This window comes from Magnolia sinica, chromosome 3 (genome assembly GCF_029962835.1).
Source record: "Magnolia sinica isolate HGM2019 chromosome 3, MsV1, whole genome shotgun sequence".
Lineage (NCBI taxonomy): Eukaryota > Viridiplantae > Streptophyta > Magnoliopsida > Magnoliales > Magnoliaceae > Magnolia > Magnolia sinica.
The window spans coordinates 22,369,358-22,392,955 of NC_080575.1; the positions used below are offsets into that span (position 1 = coordinate 22,369,358).

At 37.9% G+C, this 23,598-nt stretch overlaps 1 protein-coding gene across 2 annotated transcripts in view; it reads left to right on the forward strand.

Annotated features, from left to right (window-relative positions):
• LOC131239694 (uncharacterized) overlaps positions 1 to 23,598 on the forward strand; it is a 54,391-nt gene that overhangs the window by 22,732 nt on the left and 8,061 nt on the right. For both annotated transcript variants that reach the window (XM_058237524.1, XM_058237525.1), the window contains exons 4-5: positions 12,858 to 13,017; positions 13,119 to 13,239. In XM_058237524.1, the coding sequence (XP_058093507.1) occupies positions 12,858 to 13,017; positions 13,119 to 13,239 (281 nt within the window). The remainder of the gene's footprint in view (positions 1 to 12,857; positions 13,018 to 13,118; positions 13,240 to 23,598) is intronic.

A 23,598-nucleotide genomic window follows, 5' to 3' on the forward strand; every position in this document is an offset into this window, starting at 1 on the left:
ACCAAAGTATCAACTGCATTGCTAGCATCGCCAAATATCCCCAATAATATTGAAATTATAGCCGATATTTGGAGTTTCTATATTACATGGGGTTTCGGTATCACTGACCTAGCAATACCGATAATTTCTGCGATATTATTGATAAAGCTGATGTTTGGAATACTGATCAATGCTGATTGTGGATCCAAAAATAGATCTTTAACTTCCTACAAGTGGAGCCTACTTTTGAGGCTTGGGGCCATCTAATAGAAAGTAGATGTGGAAGGATGGACTGTTTGTAAGCATTTTGTGAGAAAGCTTGGACTTGTGAAGGCCCCTTCTTATAATCTAGGACATTGAAGGCAACTTTGATAATTAAGTAGGGGCACTTGGGTATTAATGTAAACTCTATAAGTAATCCCACAAGGATCTGGGTTGTTAATGGGTTGGGTTGGCCTGCGGGCTTTCAGGCCTGGCTTGCTTCGGGCTGGTCTTGGGCTAGAATATTAGGCCTGAGGGATGGGCTCGAGCTTAAAATTTAAGCCCTTTCATTAATCTGGCTAGGCTCGGGTTGTGTTTGGGAGCTCGTCAGCTTGGTCTAGCCCTTATGGTTCAGCATCATATCAAATGTTGGTTCCATGTTCTTATGGTGATACTGGAGGACTTTAGACATCGAGCCTGAAATGTAGCACTAGTCGTGTCATTACCATGGATCTAGACATTGTATTCTTCCTTTTGGTCAGATGAATCTGTGCCAGGGATTGGTCATGACAAAATTTTTCCTCTCATCCCTGAGCATTAGATCTAACTCTCATTTCTTACTTGTAACATCGAGCGTTTTGCTATTGAGAATACTGGCTAATGGTTGATAGTCATCATTCTTGCAAGTTTTGTGCACCAAGCTCTAATAAATAACTATCCATGTTGCATCATGCAACAATTTCAATCATTCCAATTAAAATAATATGAGAGAAATATAAGTCATAAAGTCATCACTCAGGTTTTTCAGTGTGATAACTACCATTCACGTTAATAGAACATTTCACTTTGAAGTGGACCCCACATGTGACTCATGTCTAGGGCCATCAAGTCTCATGTTATCCCCCTGTTTGATGGACTGGAAAGATGTATGTATCAATGAGAAACTGAATCATGCAATTTTGTAATTTCTTTCAAAATGGGTCCACAAAATGGAAAAAAATAAAATAAATCTACCATAAACTGGGCCTCCATTTGGATGATGCATCTCATAGAATCGGGTTTAGATATGTATTATGAAGCTAATTCATCCATCCAATCCTTCCCAGGATGAGGGAATTGCATGTAGTTCATCTACAGTGTATGAAAACTGCAACCCAAGGAGAAAATTCTGCTCATTGATTGTAGAAGTTGCTTACAACCCATCATCTGTATCAGATTAGTAAAAATATTTGCATGTTAATGGTTCACTCATGGAACTAACAGAAACGAAGATGAAACTCAACAATTCATTGCCAATCAAAAGTTATGGCCCATGGAAGACGTGGTTTCAGAATCTGTTCAGCAATGACAGTTTTGTAATTTTACGAAAAATGTGAAATCTCTCAAGAACGGTTTCTTTTTTGATCGTTTTCATCCTTGTTAATATCAGAAGGCCTTGATCATCCCCAGGAACTCAATACAGACTTAAAGATTGAAAAGAATTGCAAAGATGAGGTGATTCCCTCAATTTACAAGAAATATCAAACCTGAATTTGGTAAGTGTCTAATTTTGAACTAAGCACCCTAATTAAACCAGATCCCTTTTTCAAGAATTTCTAAAAATTAGGAAATTTCTAACCTTAGATATTTTCTTCTAATTAGGTTTCCAATCGAACAGAAAACATCCAGCCTACGGCCTTTGGTCCCTTTCCTGTATGAAAATTTCTATTTATGATACTCTTTTAGAGAGGATATCTAGATCATTAGTAGCATGACAAAGGACGAAAACCGTAGAAGGAAACTTTCTAGAACATGGATTCTTTCCCAATTTGTTTTTTAAAACATGTAACATAGTCCATTCTTGTGTGGAAGGGCATCACAGGATTCATGCAGCTGACCCCAATTAGTTGGGATAAGGCTTAGATGATGATGATGATGATGATGTAATATGGAGTGCAAGCTGGAATAGACATCCATGGCACCCATCTTTTGCGCAACTTGCAACCATGAAACTGCTTTAAAATGGGTTAGATCTTCATGGAATGACCGACAATAAGACCCTGCAAATTGTTCGTGGTTAATCCTGAACATAGCATTCAGTTCAAGCTTTATCAACTCCATCAGTTGAAGCAAAAGCCGATTAAGTTTGCTGAAATTTCAAGGATGGAAATCCCATGAATGGTGTCCTGCAACATGATAAAGAACCCACCTCTCATTCAGCCCTGCAAGAAAAATACTATGCAAACAAGAGCCCATGCAATAGGTTCTTATATTCATATATTTGGATGTAGGCTCAGATCTGATCACATGTACAGCCCTTGTAGTATTAAACAAGCAGCTTAAGATTGATCTAAGCATGCTAATAACATAAAAACATGCTGTGATAGAACCAAAGCATAGTTCAAAAATAATACCCCAGAGTAAGGCTAAATGTATAGCATGGAGAAGCATCAAATGGAAGAGAAGTGTGTTCCAACGTGATCGATCTCCAAAAGTCTAAGATTTAAAATGACATGTCCGAAGCAGCCCCAAACCGTGGACTCTAATACCTCTTTTGTAGGCTACATTGAATGTTTTTAGCTTCCCTATATGTGAACCAAAATAGCATACAAAATCAGATTTAGGGTATAAATGTAGTGTACAAAGTACAACTTCTCTTACCTTTCGTGAAGGAAAAAATTGTAGGAAGAATATGATCTAAAAGCCACAGACCTGAAGAGGAAATCTTGCTTCCAGTCTCTCACCCCAAATGCACTCTAGTCAAACTCTAAGAGAGGGTGTGATGTGGGACATGAAATTAAATATGACATGCAAGAGTTCAAGTTTTAGATTATACTAATTTTAGACAATCACAAAATTCCACATCCTACATACGATCAAATATTCAAAAAGGGGTATCTATGGGGGTCCAAGTTTACACAAGTTTAGGGATGGATCAAATAACATTATAAACCAAATAAGCCCAAAGGATTGTAAGATTCATCCATTCTTGCAAAGGATTGTTCCTCAATTCAAGAGATTCACCATGTTTCAATTCGGGGGAAAATCTAGGGTTTGCAAAATTGGGGATAATTGAGATTTGGGATTCTTTAGGGTTAAGGACATGAATTTAAGGCTAAATAGGAGGAAAATAAAGGAAAGATAGCACTTGAGATGAGCCACGTGTGTGGACAACAGCTGGCCCTCGGTGCACGTCTGTGACCACTCTTCCGCACGTGTGTGGGGCCCACAAAGTCGGAAAACGACTCCTAGGCTAGGATCGGCCAGGGTAGGACTGCCTCCATGCCAAATTTCGTGTCGATCCGCTGCACGGTTTGTGCGTGATGCTCCATCAAAGTTTCAGCCCCCTTGACGGGCTAGAATCTGAAAGTCTATTGTGAAAGAGAACTTGGGTACAAGAAAGGGTGAATCTGAAGATGTGAGGGATGTAGAAGATGATGGATGTGGGGTTTAAAGAAGTGAGGATGATTTGGGATGGTTGTGGCTTCGCACCACGGTAGTTAGCTCTTGAGGAAGGGAGGGTTTCACACCCAATTTGATTCTTCAACCAAAGAGATAGAGAAGAAGAAAAACGTAGAATTTGTATTTAAGTAATCTACATAATCAAAGCCGTTTATGATGTTTCTAATAACGAGAATAGTCAAAACTCAAAATCCTAGATCATCAAAGGTAGTGGGCCACGATCATGAGATCCGATGGTAGAATCTATATGATGATCAGGTCCACTCCAATGCTCCATAGCACAACCCCTAACTGTGAGGCCCTCCAAAAATGTCGTCGTCGATCTAGATTGAAAGTGGGGCCCTCCTCCTCCTTGAATATGTGCGTAGGGTGGGGGGCGTGCGCATGACGTCCCCATCAGGGTGATGCTCTCCTCTTTTGCTCCACAAAACCTTAAACAATTGGAGAAGGAAAAGACGCTAGTATGTGTTGGAAGCATGGTTTTGAATATCGGTATCGTATTGGCTTGATATGATATGCAATATAGCGCAGAAACAACTCACCCAAAAAAGATTGGCCATATCTGTTTGTATTGCGGCCGATATTCTCAATATAGGCTAATATGGACATAAAAGCCTAAATTTGAATTTTTTTCTTCTTCAAAATTTCTCTAATTTCCTTTTCTTTTTCATTTCAACTATGGGGGAAGCTTAGAAAGTCATGTGACTAGATTTAAGCCCATTTTGGGGATAAAACAAAAGATTTGAGTGAGATTCAATGATTCAAAGCAGAATGGACCACTATGGGAAAAATTGGAAAGGGTGACCATCCATTTTATTTTATTTTTTTTCAATTTAATGGGCACCAATTTACTAAATCATACTTGATTTTTGTTCAATTAGGACCCATTTGGTTGACTTCCAACATTTCAAGCCGGAAAACAACGTTCTTATAAAAGAATGGTTTGATGCACTTTTGTATGCATGTCTAAAATACAAAAAAAAATGATAGATTCTTGAATATCTCGTCCCCCCCCCCCCCCACTTCTTCTGATTTATTTATTTATTTTATATCGTAATTGTTTGCCTTACAAAAAATTCTACTGATATGGGTCAATATGGGCTGATATTGAAATGCGATGCCCGTACAATATCGTTTTTTGACCGGGCTAATATGGACCCCAATACTGATTTTTAGACCTCAATAATGCACAAAGCAACCCCCTCCACAATCACACTCAATAAAACATACAGTAGTAACCTCTGCTCGATAATCCCACTTTTTAATGCATGAGATAACCCTTGCTCGATAATATCACCCCTGCTCGATAATCCCACTCCTTAATGCATAAATTATCTAAAAAATATAGTCAAGGCAAACAGCATGTTCCAAAACAACCATCTCTCACATGATTTCAACATACATGATTTCTATGAAATGAGTTCAAGTACAACACATGCTAACAATTTAAGATCAAAGTAAAGTATTTTTCCAGTAATAAATTTATATTAAAAAATAAATAAAACACATCTGGAAATTTAAGAAATTACATAAACAACCCTGAAAATTAGAATTCTAGCCATTGATTTAAGCAATTTCAAACAACGAGGTGTAGGTTTTCGCATAATTTTCGATCCAAGGCTTGGGTTTTCCATGCAAATCACTCCCTGACTTAATTGAAATCATAAATTTAATATTTAACACCTTGGATTATAGAGAATTAAGAAAAACCCTTCTTAAATCTAAAGGACGGAACTAAATGGAATAGAAATTTCAATTCTAGCACATACGGACATAATTTCCCTACACTGCTTGTCAAATTGATATAAAATTTGGAAAAATTCAAGAAAACCTAATTTCCATGATTAATAACTAATATTACTCTAGCAATAAACATAAAAATTTAGAAATTCAACGTCTATTCACAATTTTTACCAAAACAGTGCATACGGTGCTTGAAATTACAGTTTAAGAAATCAGGTGAAAAAATAATTCAAAAAATTAAAACTTCAAGTGGAATCCCCAATAGTACCATTAAGATCTCATATTGTTCCAACAACAAAGAGGGTAAAATAAATTTATAGGGTTTGGGGAAGAAATCATCAAAATTAGTGTGTTTGGGTGCACGAATTTGCATAGTTTTATACAATGTTAGAAATATCGGTATCGTGTTATGTATCACACCTTTGGGATACAGATACGTATCGATTATCGCATGAGATATATCGGTTGTATTGCGTAATGTATCGCTGTCATTGGAAACATAGGGAAATTGGTCAATGTTTTCAATGAAACTTCAGTGATTGTTAAAAAAGACATCAACACACACTTATAAATCAAAACATTACAAAAAATAAGTGCACATAATAGGTTTTCTTTGTATGGGGTCCTAATTTATGCATTGTTTAACTAAATTGATGCAAGTATATTCAAAGTCTATTAATATAATTTATAAATGTAATAAGACATACCAAAAAAACAAGCAATACACTCAAAAGCAAAAGAAGAATCACTAGATTAGGTTACATATGTTTGATTTTATGTTTGGACACATAACCGATTTGCTAGAAAGTGGGAAATTTTGATTTTTTTTTTTCAATTTTCAGCAACTCGGCCCATCTCCTCCAAGTCTCAAAATTGAAGCTCCCAATCCATGTTTTTTCATGCAAAACATGAAAACTCATGGATTGTAATAATTTGACACTGATTTAACATGATTTATAGAAAAAAAAGGATTGAAAATTGAAAATGCTCATCGAATCAAAGATGTGAGATATATCGCACTACTTGCAAGTTTCGTATCGCACTGGTGAGATACAAGATATATCGTGTGATATATCGATCAATATCGTCAATATATCGATCAATATCGTCGATATTTAAAACATTGGTTTCGTGAAACTACTTATCAAATTAATCTAAAAATTGAGAGAATTAATGTAATCCTAATTCTATCATCTAAATATCTATTTATTCCAAAAAAAAAAGAAGAAAATTTTGATTACAAGGTTTGGGTGAGAATTCACAAAAACAATGTAATTGGGTGTGGAAAATTGGGTAGTTTTTGGAATTCGGGGGTGAAATAAAATAAATTCAAAAGTCACGTCAGGATCACTCCCTTTGATGTAGGTGAATTTAGAAAAGAAGAAGAAAGAACTCCTTAGCCAAAAGCTCCTCCTCTCTCTCACTCTCTCTCACGTTTTTTCTCTCCAAATCACATGAGGGCTAGACGTCCCAACCCACCCTATTTATAGATTTGGGTAGCTCTCTCTCTGCTCACACATGTGAGAGAGATCCTCATCTCCTTACAGAATCTTCCTTCCTATACTCCTTCCATTCCAATTACCTTTAATTCTAGGCTCCTTAATCTCGAAGTAATCCAACTTAAACTAGAAACACAATCCCTTTTGGAAACTCTAAATTTAGAAACTATTTGATGCAAGACAATTAACCACTTGCTCTAAAAGCTCGAACTATTAGAGCATGGTGAATTAATCCCATTATCTCTTAACCCAGGCCCCACATCGCATGGGTTAGGACCTCGGTCGAACCCCCCTTGTGGGCTCCAAATCACATGGGTACCGCCTCACACAAGACACCTGCCTTCCCCGAGTGTGCCCCTGCATCCCACAGGCAACCCCACTCAAGCCCGGTGTGAAAATGCCCCTGCATTACTATTTCTCACCACACATTACTCCTTTTCCTTCTCCACCACTACTTTCTAGCTTCTCACATTTCCTTCTTACCATGAAATACAAGGTATGTCACCACCTGCCTAACGTAGCTAGGGATGTCCCACCTTAGGGTCCATGTGATGTGTGTGTAATCTCATGTGATAATTGCTCCGGTGCGATTAATGTGAAAAAATGTAATATATGCAATCCACTGTCAAAATTGTATTCGGATGGGTCATTTGATGGATATCATGAATTTATAAAATGGATGGTTGGGAAAGTTTGTAAATGTGAAGCGAATGGATGATTCGGTAGTCAACAAGGTGGGCTAACTAGAGAACGGTTTAGAATCATGGATCGATTGACGGTTGAGGTGATGTAAGGGTGACATGGGTAAAGACATGTGAACCGTTATAATTCATGGTGTATGGCTAGATTAATGTAGGATGATGTGATGGGGACATGGACAGTTGGATAGGTGTATGTATGTACGCGAAAGAGAATGTACGGACTACATTTTGGTTAAGTGATGTACAATTGTTTAAAATCAATAAAAAAGGTTATTATGGATGATTGGGTGGTCCAATGGTCAAGTGAGCGGTCGAAAGGCTAGATCGATGGGTTATTGGGTAATGTGGTCGGGTGGAATTGCAAATGGTTAAGTGTAAATGAAATTATGTGGTTCAAAGTATGTATGCCTTGAAATGTACGTGGTTACTAAAGTGAGGAATATCTCATAACAGAGTTATTAGATAAGAATTTAAATGGTAGGAAAGGTTCATGAGAAGTTAAGGAGCAATTCGGTTTCCTTCATCAGATGGTCAAATATATGGATGGATACAATGCTTTAAGGGTTGGTTTACCATAATGGGGCCGTCTACAATTTGAAATGAATTGATGAATTACATGGTCTAAGGTTACTAAGTCATCTCAAAGGGCCGGATTGGTAAAAGATCGAGTCTATAGGCTAAAATGCACGAAAGATCGTCACTTAGGATATATGTGAAAATAAACCCAAAAATACAAAAATTCCAAAATAGAGCCTAACTATTATAAGGTTGAAGAAAATCAAGGTTAGCTACCAAAATTCAAATAACAAACTCGAAAAAATATTTGGGATATTATAATATCCTTTTTTTTTTTTTTTTTGAAGAGTGAACAATACCCTTCTTGAGCTACCTTGTTCGTGCAGCTGCTGACATTAGCTATCTGGATGTTGGCATCAGCAAGTCACTGTAGCATGATCAACTCAGAAAACTGTAAAATTTCTTTTACCTCGCTCTAATACCAAGTAGAGATTCAGGTAATCCTAAAAAATGGAGAAAATAAGGAAAAGATGAAGAAGAAGAAGAGAAGAAAAAAGAGAGGAGGAGAGGAATTTTGGGGAGAGAAATGATTAGTCTATCATAATGATAGGTTAACCTACTTATATTAATGAGAATGTACGAAATTATAATAGTGCCACTTGGTGGTAAATGACCAACTTACCCCCCACATACAAAATATAGAAAGCACCTGAAGAACAAAATATGCAACTAAAATCTCTCCCTCTCTCTCTCTCTCTCTATATATATATATATATATATATATATATATATATACACACATACATACATACATATATGTATAGGGTGGGCCCGATAGTCAAGAAAAGCTCATCATGGGACCTCATGATCGTAGCCCACTCGTCGGATTGATGTCATATTTTAGGTTTTGCTTATTGTTATTATTTAGAACATCGTGAACGCTTTAGATTTCTTTGTTTGGTCTTTATTTTAGTTTACGTAACCGCCAAGTAATAGGTTGCGCACATGGTGCGAGTTTTGGGGTATGGGATTTTTCCTATAAATAGGCACCCCTTGTAGTTTTTTTCATTCATTCAAGCTTAATAAAAAAAATTCTTGCTTTATTTTTCTGCTCTCTTCGTGAGTTGTGGAAGAATTTAAAAGTGGGTGCGAAGCTCTCCCTTTTTGAAGGGCTAACTACGTGGTGTGAAGCCACATCTATCCCCATCTGTATCTACCCTCTCCCATCCATATACCTCATCTTTTATCATCATTATTGCTTTGAAATTTTCAGCCTTTGTAGCTATTCATCCCCGTACAGCCAGTTTCCATAATCTAGACCTGTAGGAGGGCTGAAACTTCGGCGGAGCACTACGCCTCGACCTTACATCGGATCGTCGTCAAACTTGGAGGGATTGGAGGTCTCCCCCGGCCTACCAAGGCCTAGGTGTCACTTTGGGGAGGCGGGCTTTCATCACACGTGCGGCCAGCCCACCCGCGCACGTGCGTCAGCTCCGGATCACCATCTGCAAGTAAGAGCTTTCTCTAGGTCAGGTTTTTCTCTTTTCATTCGTACTTCCTAAACCCTAGACTTAGTTTGCATTAGCCCTAATTTATTTGGCCCCCCCCTCCTTTTTCACCCTAGGGTTCCTTGAATTGAAATTGGGGAATCCCTTGGATTAGGGATTGATTCTTATGCATGTGTGGTTGATTTCTATTTCCCTTTGACATCGTTTGGCTTATAATTTTTATTGGTCCAGCCCTAGCCTATGTCGGCCAGGACTCGCATAGATTCTCCTTTCATTGAATGTTTGGACTATCATCTGTGTAATTGTTTTTGAATTGGTATGATCTAAGCCTGAATTCTTGCACTTCATACTTGAATTTCATGTCCTGCATCTCTCTCTCTCTCTCTCTCTCTCTCTCTCTCTCTCTCTATATATATATATATATATATATATATATATATAGTTTCCTATTGGCTTTCCTCATTCTGAACGAGGGGATAAACTTGATCCAATGTGGGAAGTTCATCTTTCCCAAAATCTGCATGGGGGTTAACTCATACAAAGAGTTCAAACCCGCTAGGAAATCAAATATTCTATTCTGTTCAACCTTTTTTCGATGTCTCTCCATATCGGCATTCGTATAGCCCTGTAATAACTGGTAATGGTCAACTCTTCCTATAGACCCTGAAGAGTGGAATAATAAGTAGCCAAACTCTTCTCCCCCTGACGAAGAGTAGAATTTCCTGGCAAAGCTGATAGACACAAGCAATATTTTGCCATTGGGAATAAATTTTGTTTACTTTATCCTACACTTATAGGGTTGTTCGCAAGAAGTCTATTGATATGAGGTTGCGTGGAGTTAAAAGTGGCTAGACATAACCATCAAGTTCTCTTGCTCCCACTCATCATACGAAGAATCATCAGTAGCAGGTTCCCTCACCTGACCATTCACATACCCGAGTTTTCTTGTCCCCTGATATTCATCTTGACGGATTGTTGACCATTCAAGAAATCTAGCGTTGCCCAACTTCACAGTTGTTATTTACAATTTAAGGTTGTCACTATAACCACCTATGGTTGACATGGAACTCGATACCCCAGAAACATTAAGTATCCTCTGAATAACTGCTAGTCGACATCTTCTCATGGAAACAACTTGTATTCTCCAGAGTGTTGGAAAAATACCATCTAAAATTCTGATTTTATCTCTATAGAGTTTCAGGGTCAAATTAGAAACAATGAGAAATTCGCGAATGAAATAGGGACGAGACATCGGTGTACCTTCACAAAGATCTCACGACTTTCAAATCTTCATTGAATCCGCTGCATTTTGCCCAAAAAATTAAAAAAAGAAGAAGATGATCCAGATCTTATGCTCATCAGGTCCAACACACGAGGCCGTATGATTGCTGACGTCAGTCGTATGGATCTATGGCATAACAGTCAGCAACAAAGCTTGTATATGAGAAAACACAGGTGCTTTCCCAGGTCTGATGCCAAAAAGAAAACGAGGGAATAAAACTAGCAAGAAAAATGAAGGAGAAGGAGAGAAGAAAAGTAGAGGAAAAAAAGAAAGAATAGTTTTGGGGGTCAAAATACCAGGTGTCTCAGGCCCCATTTTTTATAATTACAAAAGCAACTTTGAAAAATTAGATATAAGACTCTATTAGTACTCATATTACAAAAAAGCCCTTCTAACCTCATATCTAAACACTTACATGCTGTGTCAGGCCAGGCCATTCATCATTGGCCTTAGTCCAGCTCGGCCTAGGTACCGAGCCTGGATTTTAGGATTAGCGAGCCTGGATTTTAGGATCAGGCCTGCCCTCAGGTCAAGTTTAGGGGTCCAAGCCCAAGCCCTTTAGGACTGGGCCAACTAGCTGCTCAGCCCATTGGCACTCCTACGATGTAGTAGTGCGTGCGTGTGTTGGCACATCTGTGAGTGTGTAAGGGTTTGTGGGTACCATCTACTTTACCGTAGAAAAGGCAGTGCCTAAATTGCTAGAGCCTGGATTTTAAGTCCGGGCCTGCCCTTGGGCGAAGTTTAGGGGTCCAAGCCCAGGCCCTATAGTGTTGAGCTGACTGGCTGCTCGGCCTGTTGCCACTCCTATGATACATTGGTCAGTGTTGATACTTAAAACATGTGTGTGGGTGTGTACGTGTGTGTGCAAGTGCGCATGAGTGTGTGTGTGGGTGTGTACGTGTGTGTGCAAGTGTGCATGAGCGTGTGTGTGTGGGTGTGTTGGTGCATGCACGCCTAAAGTATTGGAGAAAAGGCAGTGCCTAAATTGCCGGAGGAAAGGCAAAGATGATGATGATGATGATAATAAAGTGCTGCTACCGGTTAACCTATTTTAAACTTTAAACTTAGTCACCAAGTAAACAAATAAACCTAACTTTCTAAACTTATCAAGCAAACTACCAACTATTGAAACGAACTAGTAACTATAGAAACTGTCCAACCTAATGGACAACATGGGATTCATAGATCAATATGATTGGACATGGGGCCCCTATATCAACTTGACCACCATTAGGTCCGCTGCATAATTGATTGGTAGTTCTTGGGGTCCATATCATTGATCATATAGATGGTAGGATCCACCTTTGGCCTCATGGCCTTAATTGTCTTATAAATGCTGAATTAAGTTTCAGTGGCATGTGGAAAAATATCGTTCCAGAGACAAATTTCTACTTCATCTACCCTGCTAAGCATCAATCTCTTCATCCTTTTGAATGATAGAGCCATGATATGAGACAAACATCATTATGAGGTCATGGTGATAATGAAGATATTGAAGGATCAACATGTTGGGTTATGTTCAGGCCCAATTTTATTATCTATTTTTTGTCATGTGTTATATTGTTACCAGAAATAACAAGACATAATACATGGCTACACTGAAAATGTCCATCACATTGTTTCTCTTGGTTGAGGTGTGCAATCATCTAATATTTGTGGGGCTGGGTGTCGTACGGTTATTGGGTCACCAAGACCCTTCCCTCTTTATTTTCCAGTCTTATTTTCATTGTGCTCATGTTCATTTTTAGTTTTTTATTGTATTCTTAAGATTTTTATTCATATTTCCATACTACTTTTTCTCTTTATTATTGTTGGTTGTATTATCTTCATCAAACTGAATCCCGGCTTTCTAGGGTTGGTTATATTAGTTATCTTCAATAGACTTAAATAACATATTGAAACTAGTTTATTTATTAATACTTGGTTAATAATCGAAGATGATGTCACGTTAGAAACTAAAAGTTGTTCTTTTTTCTTGATTTTCTAGGCAATCCAAGTGAGTGAGGAGAAGAGAAAGTTGATCTTCTCTGAAAAGGATGCCATTTGGTCAAGGTTTTCAGGCCAAGTAAATATAGGGGATGTTTTTGAGGCAAGGGTGGGTTCTGTGGAAGACTATGGTGCCTTTGTTCACCTTCGCTTTCCTGATGGTATTTATAATCTTTAAAAAAGTATTCATTGCCATTCGTGTTTTTAATAAAAAACCATCTTACCAAGATGAAAGATGACTAATGTTATTCTTGCAAATTAGGTTGTTATTATCTCACTGGACTTGTACATGTTTCGGAGGTATCTTGGGATTTGGTTCAAGATGTTAGAGATATCCTAAATGAAGGGGATGATGTTCAAGTCAAAGTTATTCAAGTGGATAGGTAAGGTCATCAGGTTTCTCTGTGTTTTTCTTAGTTACAAACATGGCATTTTACACATGTGACCATAGATTATGTTCTTTGTATCATTTTTCTGACTATGAGAAGAGATATACTCTTAATGTTGGGTTGGCCAAGTCATCCTCATGGTCAAATCTTTAAAAATGCACCTTCTTACATTATAGGTTTCTCGTTTATCTCAGTCCATCTAGTTTGAAAGCTGGTAGTGCTCTTTTCTTCTTCTTTACTTCAATATAATATATGATATAATTTAATATATATTACATTATATAGTGTCATTGTTCGAAGTATCCCCGCAATTATTGAAATATCCCCGATATTATTTGTATTTCTAGCTTGGTGATACCGAGAACACTGGTAGTATAAAAAATTTCCAGGTATAGGTGATATATCGCTAAGTAGCTAATGTATCGATTTCACCAATATTTTTGACAATGTAAATTCCAGTTGTTGCTTGTATTGCCAATGTATTGATGTCGCCAATGAATCACTAATGTTTTTTACTGTGTAAATTCCTGGTGTCGCTTGTATCGCCAGTGTATTGGCGACATTTCGATAATATAACCAATGTATTGGCGACATTTTGATAATATCACCAATGTATCGATATCGCTAAAAGTCTATTTTTAAAAATAATTCCATTTTAGTGTTTTTTTTTTTTTTTTTTAAATTTATTGGTGCGTGGATGTATGCGGTGTTCAATTTGTTAATAATAATATCGATAATATCACGATATTATCATTACCACAACATAGGCGATATCGAGACCATAATCTTTTATTTCCTTTCTAGTTGTTGACGATTTTTGAGAAAATATTGTGTTGTTGATATTATGAAATATCGATGGATGTTTGGATGGATAGATGAGATGGATGGGATGGTTGGATTGATTTCTTACGACATGACATTCTTTTAGGTCCCCATTAAATGGAAACTTATTATGTATGCATTCTTTTTGCAATTTTTTGATTCCTAAATATGTAAATATGTGTATTTTAACATCTCCTGAAGTTTCACTGAAAAATTCCACCATTTCCCCATGTTTCCCAAATGTTTCCCCGCATTTTCGGTTTTCGGTTACTAGTGATATTATCGACGATATCGATATCATTTCCATATCCCTATCCAGCAAAACTTCTAGCGATACCGATACTTCGAACACTATAGCATTCATATATTCAGTTACAATTCACAACATTGTATGTGTGCATATTTCACTTTGTACTTGTGTTATACTCTTGCCTTTTATATTTATTAGTGACACTCAAACAAAAGATTTACATGTTTGAGGTGATAAATGTTTTGAACTGTAAAATGATATGTGATACATCACATATAATATGATATTATAATATATACTAGTTTATAAATGTTTGATGTTATGTTATGAGAGGAGGTGGAAAGGGGATCTTTTGGCTCGTCTTAGAATTCTAAGAGAGAGGAAAGCATTGAGAAAAATTGCAGTATCATTTATTAATCTTGATTCACTTTTAGACCAGTCATCATGCGTCGGGGACTCTGCAAAGTTCTTGGCGAAGTAATCTCCAAAGTGCAAGGAGAAGTCATGTTCGGTATGTAGAAATTGGATGGGGCCTTGATGAAGAGAGTGTGCAACTAATTGGATGTGGGGCCACACCACATAAAACAATGGACAACCACCCAAGAACCTCCAAATTCATGTGGTGTCCCATCTAATACTTGGACCAGCCTTAATTTTGGGGCATCCCATTTTCATGGTGGGGTGACCCCATATAGTGGTATACTTGATGGTTAGATCAACTTTAATGTTTGGGGCTCCCCATTTTAATGGTAGGGTGCCTATGCTGGATGGGTTGGATGCCATAAACCATGTTGGGCCCCATACACACCTCTTTTGCAACTAGTTGGGTACAAGACTGCTACTTGGTGGAACATGATTTATGCAGTTGACTCATTTAGTTGGGATAAGGCTTTGGTGGTGATGACGTGCATTTGTGTCTGTTTGTGGGGGGTTACATATGTGCGTATAGTGATCTAGTAGCGTTGAACGATGGGTGGATTTTAGAAACACAGCGGAATAAAAAAGTTCTAAAAAATCCGATATTATTTAGTCAATAAGGATCTCTGTTTAGATCTGGTCATGTTTTCAAAAAAAATAAAATAAAAATCTAATTCAATTAGATAGTGATCTAGCAGTGTTGACCGATGGGTGGATTTTAGAAATGCAACGGAATAAAAAAGTTTTAAAAAATCTGATATTATTTAGTTAATAAGGATCTCCGTTTAGATCTGGTCATGTTTAAAAAAAAATAAAAAATCTAATTCAATTAGATATACCCGATGATGAGCCATTGATCGAATGTTGCTGTCGATCTCCTAAGCAAGGGAGCCTCTCCCAGATCTATCCCAGGTGGAAAAGGGCAGAGAGTCGCCATCAGGATCCTGGTAAGGGCCGGATTTGACCTTGAGCCATATGAGAAATGGACCACTACACACATAGATGTACATGTGTGAACTAGAGCGGCCTAGGCCTGACCCACCTCTCCTCTTCCTCACTCTCTCATTATCTCTGGCTCTAGCTGGAACGTCCACCATAAAGAAAGGGGTTCTCCTTGGAATAAGATCTTATAAGGAGGATTTTAGGGTTGCAGGAGGAAACACACCATATAGTGCTCCACCACCCTACGGAATATCTGTGTACCCTATTGTGAAGGATGTTAGTAAACCTCTAGTAATCATGCACTCCAGTTGTCCAAATCTCTTCACTATCAGTGGTTACCATTCAAGGAGGATTTTAGGGTTGCAGGAGGAAACACACCATATAGTGCTCCACCACCCTACGGAATATCTGTGTACCCTACTGTGAAGGATGTTAGTAACCCTCTAGTAATCATGCACTCCAGTTGTCCAAATCTCTTCACTATCAGTGGTTACCATCCTTGGGCAATTCCCATGCCACCTAGGGTATGGATAATCTCATATCTCAATCATTCGATATCCATTAAGTGTGATTTGATTTAAAACAAATCAACGGTTGAAAAATCTCGGTTAACCAATTGAAAACCTCATAGGTGCCGGCTGGCCTTTTAAACACTTGATGGACTATCCAAACCATAAGATCACCTACCTATTCATGTGATATTCATGTCTCGGGAAGACATAGTGGATCCCTTGTTAGATCATGCATACTTTGAGGACCCTGATGAAGAAGCCCAGCTACACCCACTTTTAGTGGCTATGCAGAAGCCTTGTAAGGAGAGCCAAAGCATGATCAATCAGGGCCTCTCCATCTGCACATCCTGAGGTCATAGGGATTTGACAGAGCTAGTGTAACCACAAGCCTATTCAAGTCTGGGCACGACGAGTCTCCAAATCTTAATGCTTGTAAGCGATCCGTGTCAACGCAAGTGACAAAGGCCTAATCCAAGGAACCATTCATGGCTCACTTACACACTCATGTGGGGTAAGGAAAGAGGCGATCCGACACCAAGTCGGCCTTGATGAGTGGGGACTGTCCATCCTAACACCAAGCTAGTCCTCTCACATGAGATGACCATCCAATCATAACACAGTTATGCTCTAGAACCAGTTTGGTCATGGCTAGGACAAGTAGATCCATGAACGCAACTCTCCCATGGTTATCAAGCCGATGTGTTCAATCTCGAGTGCCTAAGAGTATTAGAGGCGATGCCTCTCAAAACCCACACAAAACATGTTCCATAAGAATTAATTAAGAATAATGAACACATAATATAAACTGAGATCCAATAACATTGGTTTTCTAGGGCACAACCCTAACATTGACATTACTATAAATTATAATTAGTGTTCATCTCGGTGGGCATTTCCCCATCATTCTGAAGCCTCAAGTTCACCCTTGAGCCCCAAAATCATGTTGTTACAAATCTCGGGTGGGCCACACTAGAGGGAACAACATAAAATCATGCCTAAAACCTCACGCATTTAAAGAATGGATTGGATGGTGTATACATGTCATATTGGGCCCCATGCACAATCAATGGAGGGAGTTCCTTATGGTGTGGTCTACTTGAGTCATGGTTTGACCTGATTTTTGGGCCCAAGGCCCAACCTGGGAGGGCTCATCTGACGAACAAATTGGATATCTGACACACATCATGGTGGGGCTCATGGCGGAACCTATGATAAGTTATGGTAGAGTTGGAACTATTAGATCATACACACAAATACACTATTTTCTCTTTTATAGGTTTATTATTATTTGAATTTTACTATTATGATACTTAGGTGCCATTTGGGAAACAGAAAAATAAGGCTTGAAAATTAATTTAAGTGCTGAAAACTTAAAAGTGCTGAATTTTAGTATTTATAAGCAATGTTGTCAAATTGCATATGCGATTGTATGCGATTAGCATATGTTGTTCGCATATGTGATCGCACAATCGCATATGCCATGGCATATTTTTTATGAAATAATAAAAAATATAAAAAAGGAAAAAAAATGAAAAAATTCTAAAAAAAAAAAGGAAAAACTTGCCTAATTAGTACACATGATTGGATTAGGTTATTTTACTTATTTCGTTATAGTTTGAGTGCTTCATTAAGTTATATATATTTAATTACTTATATTATATTATATAAAATTTAATAAAACAATCAAGCTACATTAAAAGAGAACTAATTATTATAAACTTTGAACAAAGAAATTTTAATGATAAGTGGATAATTTGAAACAACTTACAAGTTATAACTTACAACTTAATTTACAAAAAGCAAGCACAACTTATAAAATACCAAAAATAAACGTACTTGAAATAATTGTAGAGAGATTAAAGTAAGAGAAAGAGTAAGAGATTTAGAGCTTTGGAGTAAAGAATAGTGAAAATGGAGGGGATATGAGTGCCTATTTATAGGCAAAAGTTCTCCAAATTGAAATAAATAAAAACTAAAAAATTGCTTCCACTCTGGCTATTAGGAAATATGTGATTGCATATGCAGTATGCGATCGCATATTGGTCGCATATAAAAGTATGCCATGACATACTTGCTAGGATCGCATATGTCATGATGGCATATGCGATTCGATCCATAGTAGGTGCATATGCGATCGCATTTGACAACAATGTTTATAAGTACTAAAAATCTGTTTCGTAATTTGTCTAGAAAAGTCTTGATATCTGAAAAAAAAAAAACACTTTTTTCACGAAAAACTTGTTTGGTAAACACAAACTACAAATGCCTGAAAATTGACAATTTGTCATATTTGCCCATATTGTCCTAATTCTATTTTTTGTAGAGTATGAGACAGAACTTGTTATTGTCATGCCTCAAAATTTGGCACACCTATGCCATTCTTTAAAAAAAAAAAAAAAACTTTTCCCAAGAAATAAAGCCGAGTAGATGAATGGGTTGGATCTTTTATGTTTGCCACATAAGGTAACATGAATTGATTGTGTAAGGAGGCAAGTAGATGATACCCGTCTCAAGAATATGCACTGTACGTTCAGATTTTCAGTTTCCACGTGTGGCCTTTAATTTTGTACTTAAAAGCACATTGGTGAGACGAACCACACCATTGATGATGGATTCCATTTTAGATGGAGAAATAATTCAAATATATATTTCTTAGGGCCCATCATGGATGGCTTATGATTATAAAGAATCACTTTTTAAGGCAATCACAACCATCCCATTGATGGCTTGGAAAGGGAATGACCATAAAATAAGGCCAAATAATGGATGGATTGGATCATCTGATCGGTGTGGTTTTGCATGGTAATCCATGAAATGGACTTGATCATCCGCTAGTATTAAATGGAAACAGATTGGGTACTAAGTCTGTGGGGCCCACCGTGCATGCATCTTATACATGCCTGCCATCCATTTTTAGGATAATTTTAGGGCATGAACCCAAAATTGAAGCATATCCAAAGCTCAAGTGGACTACACCGCAAGAAACAATGGGGATAATGATGTCCATCGTTGAAACCTTCCTACGGCCCACAATGATGTTAATTATCATCCAACCTGTTCATAATGTCATGTAAACCTGTATGAAGGGAAAACAAAAATATCATTTTGATCTAAAAAATCTATGGCCCCCAATAAATTTTCAACGTTAAGTGTTTAATTCACAATGTTTCCTGTGGTGTGGTCCACTTGAGTGTTGGATATGCTTCAATTTTGGGCTTGTACCCAAAAATGAGCCTTTAAAATGGATGGATGGCGTAGATAAAATAAATACATCACGATGTGCCCCAGAATTTACTCTATTAGGCCCATCGTGGGTGGTCCACTTATCGGATTGAGTAAACTCTATTAGGCCCATCGTGAATGTATTTGGTCTATCCACGCCGTCCATCCGTTTTTCCATATTATTTTAGGGGTTGAGACCAAAATTTAAGCATACCCAAAGATCGAGTGGACCATACCATTGGAAACAGTTGGAATAATAACTTCCATCGTTGAAACATTTCTTGGGCCCGGTGATGTTTATTTGTCATCCAACCTGTTCATAAGATCACACAGACATGGATGAAGGGAAAACACAAATACAAGCTTGATCCAAAGCTTCTGTGGCCCCCAAGAAATTTTCAACGGTAGATGTTCAATTCACACTGTTTCTCATTGTGTGTTCCACTTGAGGTTTGGATATACTTCATTTTTAGGCTCAAGCCCAAAATTTATCTATTAAAATGGATGGACGGAGTGGATAAAATACATAAATCATGGTGGACCCCACGGTGGGCTTGGACGGTGCAAGCTCACTTGGTTGCACACCACCCCACCACGGCTTTTAGCGTGGTGTGTGGGTGCGAACGTCAGTAGCGTGTGGACGTGACGTCACCAAGTTCTGTGGACCCCACCATGATGTATGTGTTATATCCACATGGTCCATCCAATTAGCGAGATCATTTTAGGTAGTGAACCCAAAAATGAGGTAGATCCAAAGCTAGGGTGGACCACACCGCCAAGGCAGTGGGAACAATGATTCCTACCATTGAAACCTTCATAGGCGCTATGGCCCACAGTGGTGTTTATTTGTCATCCAAGTTGTTCATAAGATCATACGGAGATGGATGAAGGTAAAATACAAAAATGACATGGATCCAAAACTTTTGTTGCCCCTAATGATTTTTCAATGGTAGGCATGTTCAATTCACATTTTTTCCTGTGGTGTGGTCCATTTGAGCATTGGATATGCTTCATCTTTGCGATCAAGCCTTAAAATTATCTTGTAAAATGGATGGATGGGGTGAATAAAATACATAAATCACAATGGGCCCCACACAGTTGACTCAGTACGATAAGCATACTGATTAATAGGTTGCGCACGTGTCACTTGTTTGTATCCATGGATTGATGGGTCGATGTTATGTGGGGCCATCATAATGATAAATATTTTATCAATGTCGTCCATTTATTTTGATAGATAATTTTAAGGCATGAGTCCAAAATGAGACAGATCTACATGACTGCATCTTAGGTGGACCACACTAAAGGAAACAGTGGTGATTAAATGCCCACCGTTAAAAACTTCATAGGGCCATTGTAATGGTTTTTTTTTTTTTTTTTTTTTTGCCATCCAACCTCTTGATTAGGTCACACAGATCTTGATGAAGTGAAAACACGGTTTAGATTATGTTAGAATTTGCCACATGTACCATTTTCAAATGCTAGGTATCAAGTGTCATACGTAGCCAGAGTATCAAATACCACACTGATTGGATAATCTAATCCATCCTTGATTTGACATCTTTGAGTTCATTTACTTTCACATGTCTTAATTACTGTATGACAGCTGCATTTGTATTATATGAACTCATTTTGGTTACTATTTGAGTGATTTCTTACGACAACGCACGCTTTTTGGCCCCCATTAAATGGAAACTTCTAATTTAATGCATTCAATTTTTTCATTCTTGAATATGTAAATATGTGTATTTAGGCATGTCCTGAAGTTTCACTAAAAAATTTCACAATTTTCTCCGTGTTTCCCCCTTTTCCCCTACATTTCCGATTATTGGCGATATTATTAGCGATAATGATATTATATCTTTATCTCTGGCCAGCGAAACTTGTAGCGATACTGACAACTTGAACACTGGATGTATATGTTTGATCAACGCCGTTCATCTGTTTTATCAGATCATTTTAGGGCATGAGCTAAAAAATGAGGCAAATCCAAAACAAATGTGGACCATACAGAAGTTAAAATGAAAATTGAGCATCTACCGTTGAAAACTTCTTGGGGCCATAAAAGTTTTGGATCAAGCTGATATATATATATATATATATATATATATATATATATACAGAAACGCTCACCTGCGAACCAGTTCGTACATACTACGTACGAACTTTTTTGAGAACCCATCATACGTGATTTGGATCCAAAATCCGAACCGTTCATGTGAAGCAGCACCTCCTGAAACCCTCCGGGCCCAAGTTTTACTTTGATTTAAAACTTTTATGGGCCATGAAAAATGAAAATGGTTTCCTCCCTTGATTTGCATTTCTCTTTGCTATGGCCCACCAGAATATTAGATCGGGGTGAAAATTTGTCAAATGGGGTTTTATGGGATTCCGCATCACATGGACCATTCAGATTAGACACCCATGGCACGTGTGCAAAGGTGCGCACGTGCATAGGTGCGCAGGGGAGCATGACTCTATATATATATATATATATATATATATATATATATATATATATATATATATATATATATATATATATATATATATATATATATATATATATATAGGCCGAACCCCCCTTGTGGGCCTCACATCACATGGGTTCCACCTCACGAGCTACCTGCTTCACACGGCTGGGGCCCGCCTCACACGAGCCATTTGCTGTGAAAATGCCACTACATTAATCACCCCTGGTGAGGAGTCTTGAACACGAGATCTCCTGCTCTGATACCACTTTGATGTAGGACAACTAACTACTTGATCTAAAAGCTCAAACTGATACAACGTTTTAAATCAATCCCTTTATCTCATAAGCCCATGCTCCAGTTCCCATGGGTTAGGTCCTCGGCTGAACCCCCCTCATGGGCCCCACATCACATGAGTTTCGCGTCATACTAGCCACCCGCCTCACACGGGCCACCCACCCCGAGGGTGCCCCTGCATCCCACAGGCCACCCCACTTGACCCCAGTGTAAAAATGCCCATTGTGGGCCCCACACAAAATTTCATTTTTAACGGTGGACATCATTATCCCCTTGTTTCCAATGGTGTGGTCCACTTGAGCTTACAATCTATGTCATTTTTGGGGCTGATGCCCTAAAATGAGTTGGCAAAACAGATGGATGGCATGGATCAAATACATGCATCATGGTGGGACCAACGGATATTATGCACCCGATATGTGGGTTGCAATCTCTCTTTTTGAGGCACATTTATTATGTTATTTCTGTCTCTCTCCAAGTGTCTGTGAAAAGTAATCATAACCCATTTACCACCATTTATTGGGGTAAATGGTTAAACAAACAAGCCCTTATATGTATTGTGGAATGATGGTGTTAGAAATCAAAATATCTTTTTTCGTTGATATACGGAATCAAATTCCGCTTTTCCAATGTGATTCTACATTCAAGAAAGGTAACAAGACCATAAATTATTAAAGGATCCTTGTATGTTTTTTAAGAAAAATTTCTTGAAAGACAAAAGAAAAGGAAAGATGAGAATCATTTAATTTTTGAATAATTCTATGTTATGATAGCGTTAAAGTTTTTAATTTTTTCTGATTTATTTATTTTTTCATATTTTTAAGAAAATCATTAAAAATCTTACGATTTACAGTAAGATTTGTGATATGATAACGATTTTGATAACATTGGCCCTAGGAAGTTTTAAATGGTGTGTGTTTAATCACCATTGTTTTCATGTCGTGTGGTCCACTTGAGATTTGGATCTCCTTCATTTTTTGGACCATGCCCTAGAATGATTTGGAAAAATTGATGGACAGCTTGGATATACAACACATAAAACGAGGTGGGCCCCATGGTCAGGGCAACGCGCACTGATGTGTTTCTTGGTAACACAGTCTGCTCCCTGCCTACTTGGGATGCAAATTGCCTGTGAAAGGCTTTCACAGAAGTTCCTGTGCTTGGAAGCTAAGTGGGTCCCTCTATGATGTTCGTGAAAAATCCACTATGTCCATCCATTTTTTCCATATCATTTTAGAACATGAGACCAAAAATTAGTTGGATCCAAAACTCAAGTGGGCCGCACGAGAGGAAATAGTGGGGATTAAACGACCACATTTGAAACATAGTATAGCCACAAAAGTTTTGTATCGGGCTATGTTTTTTGTGTTTTCTGTTCTTCCCAGTAAGAATGACCTTATAAATGGTTTGGATGGCATAT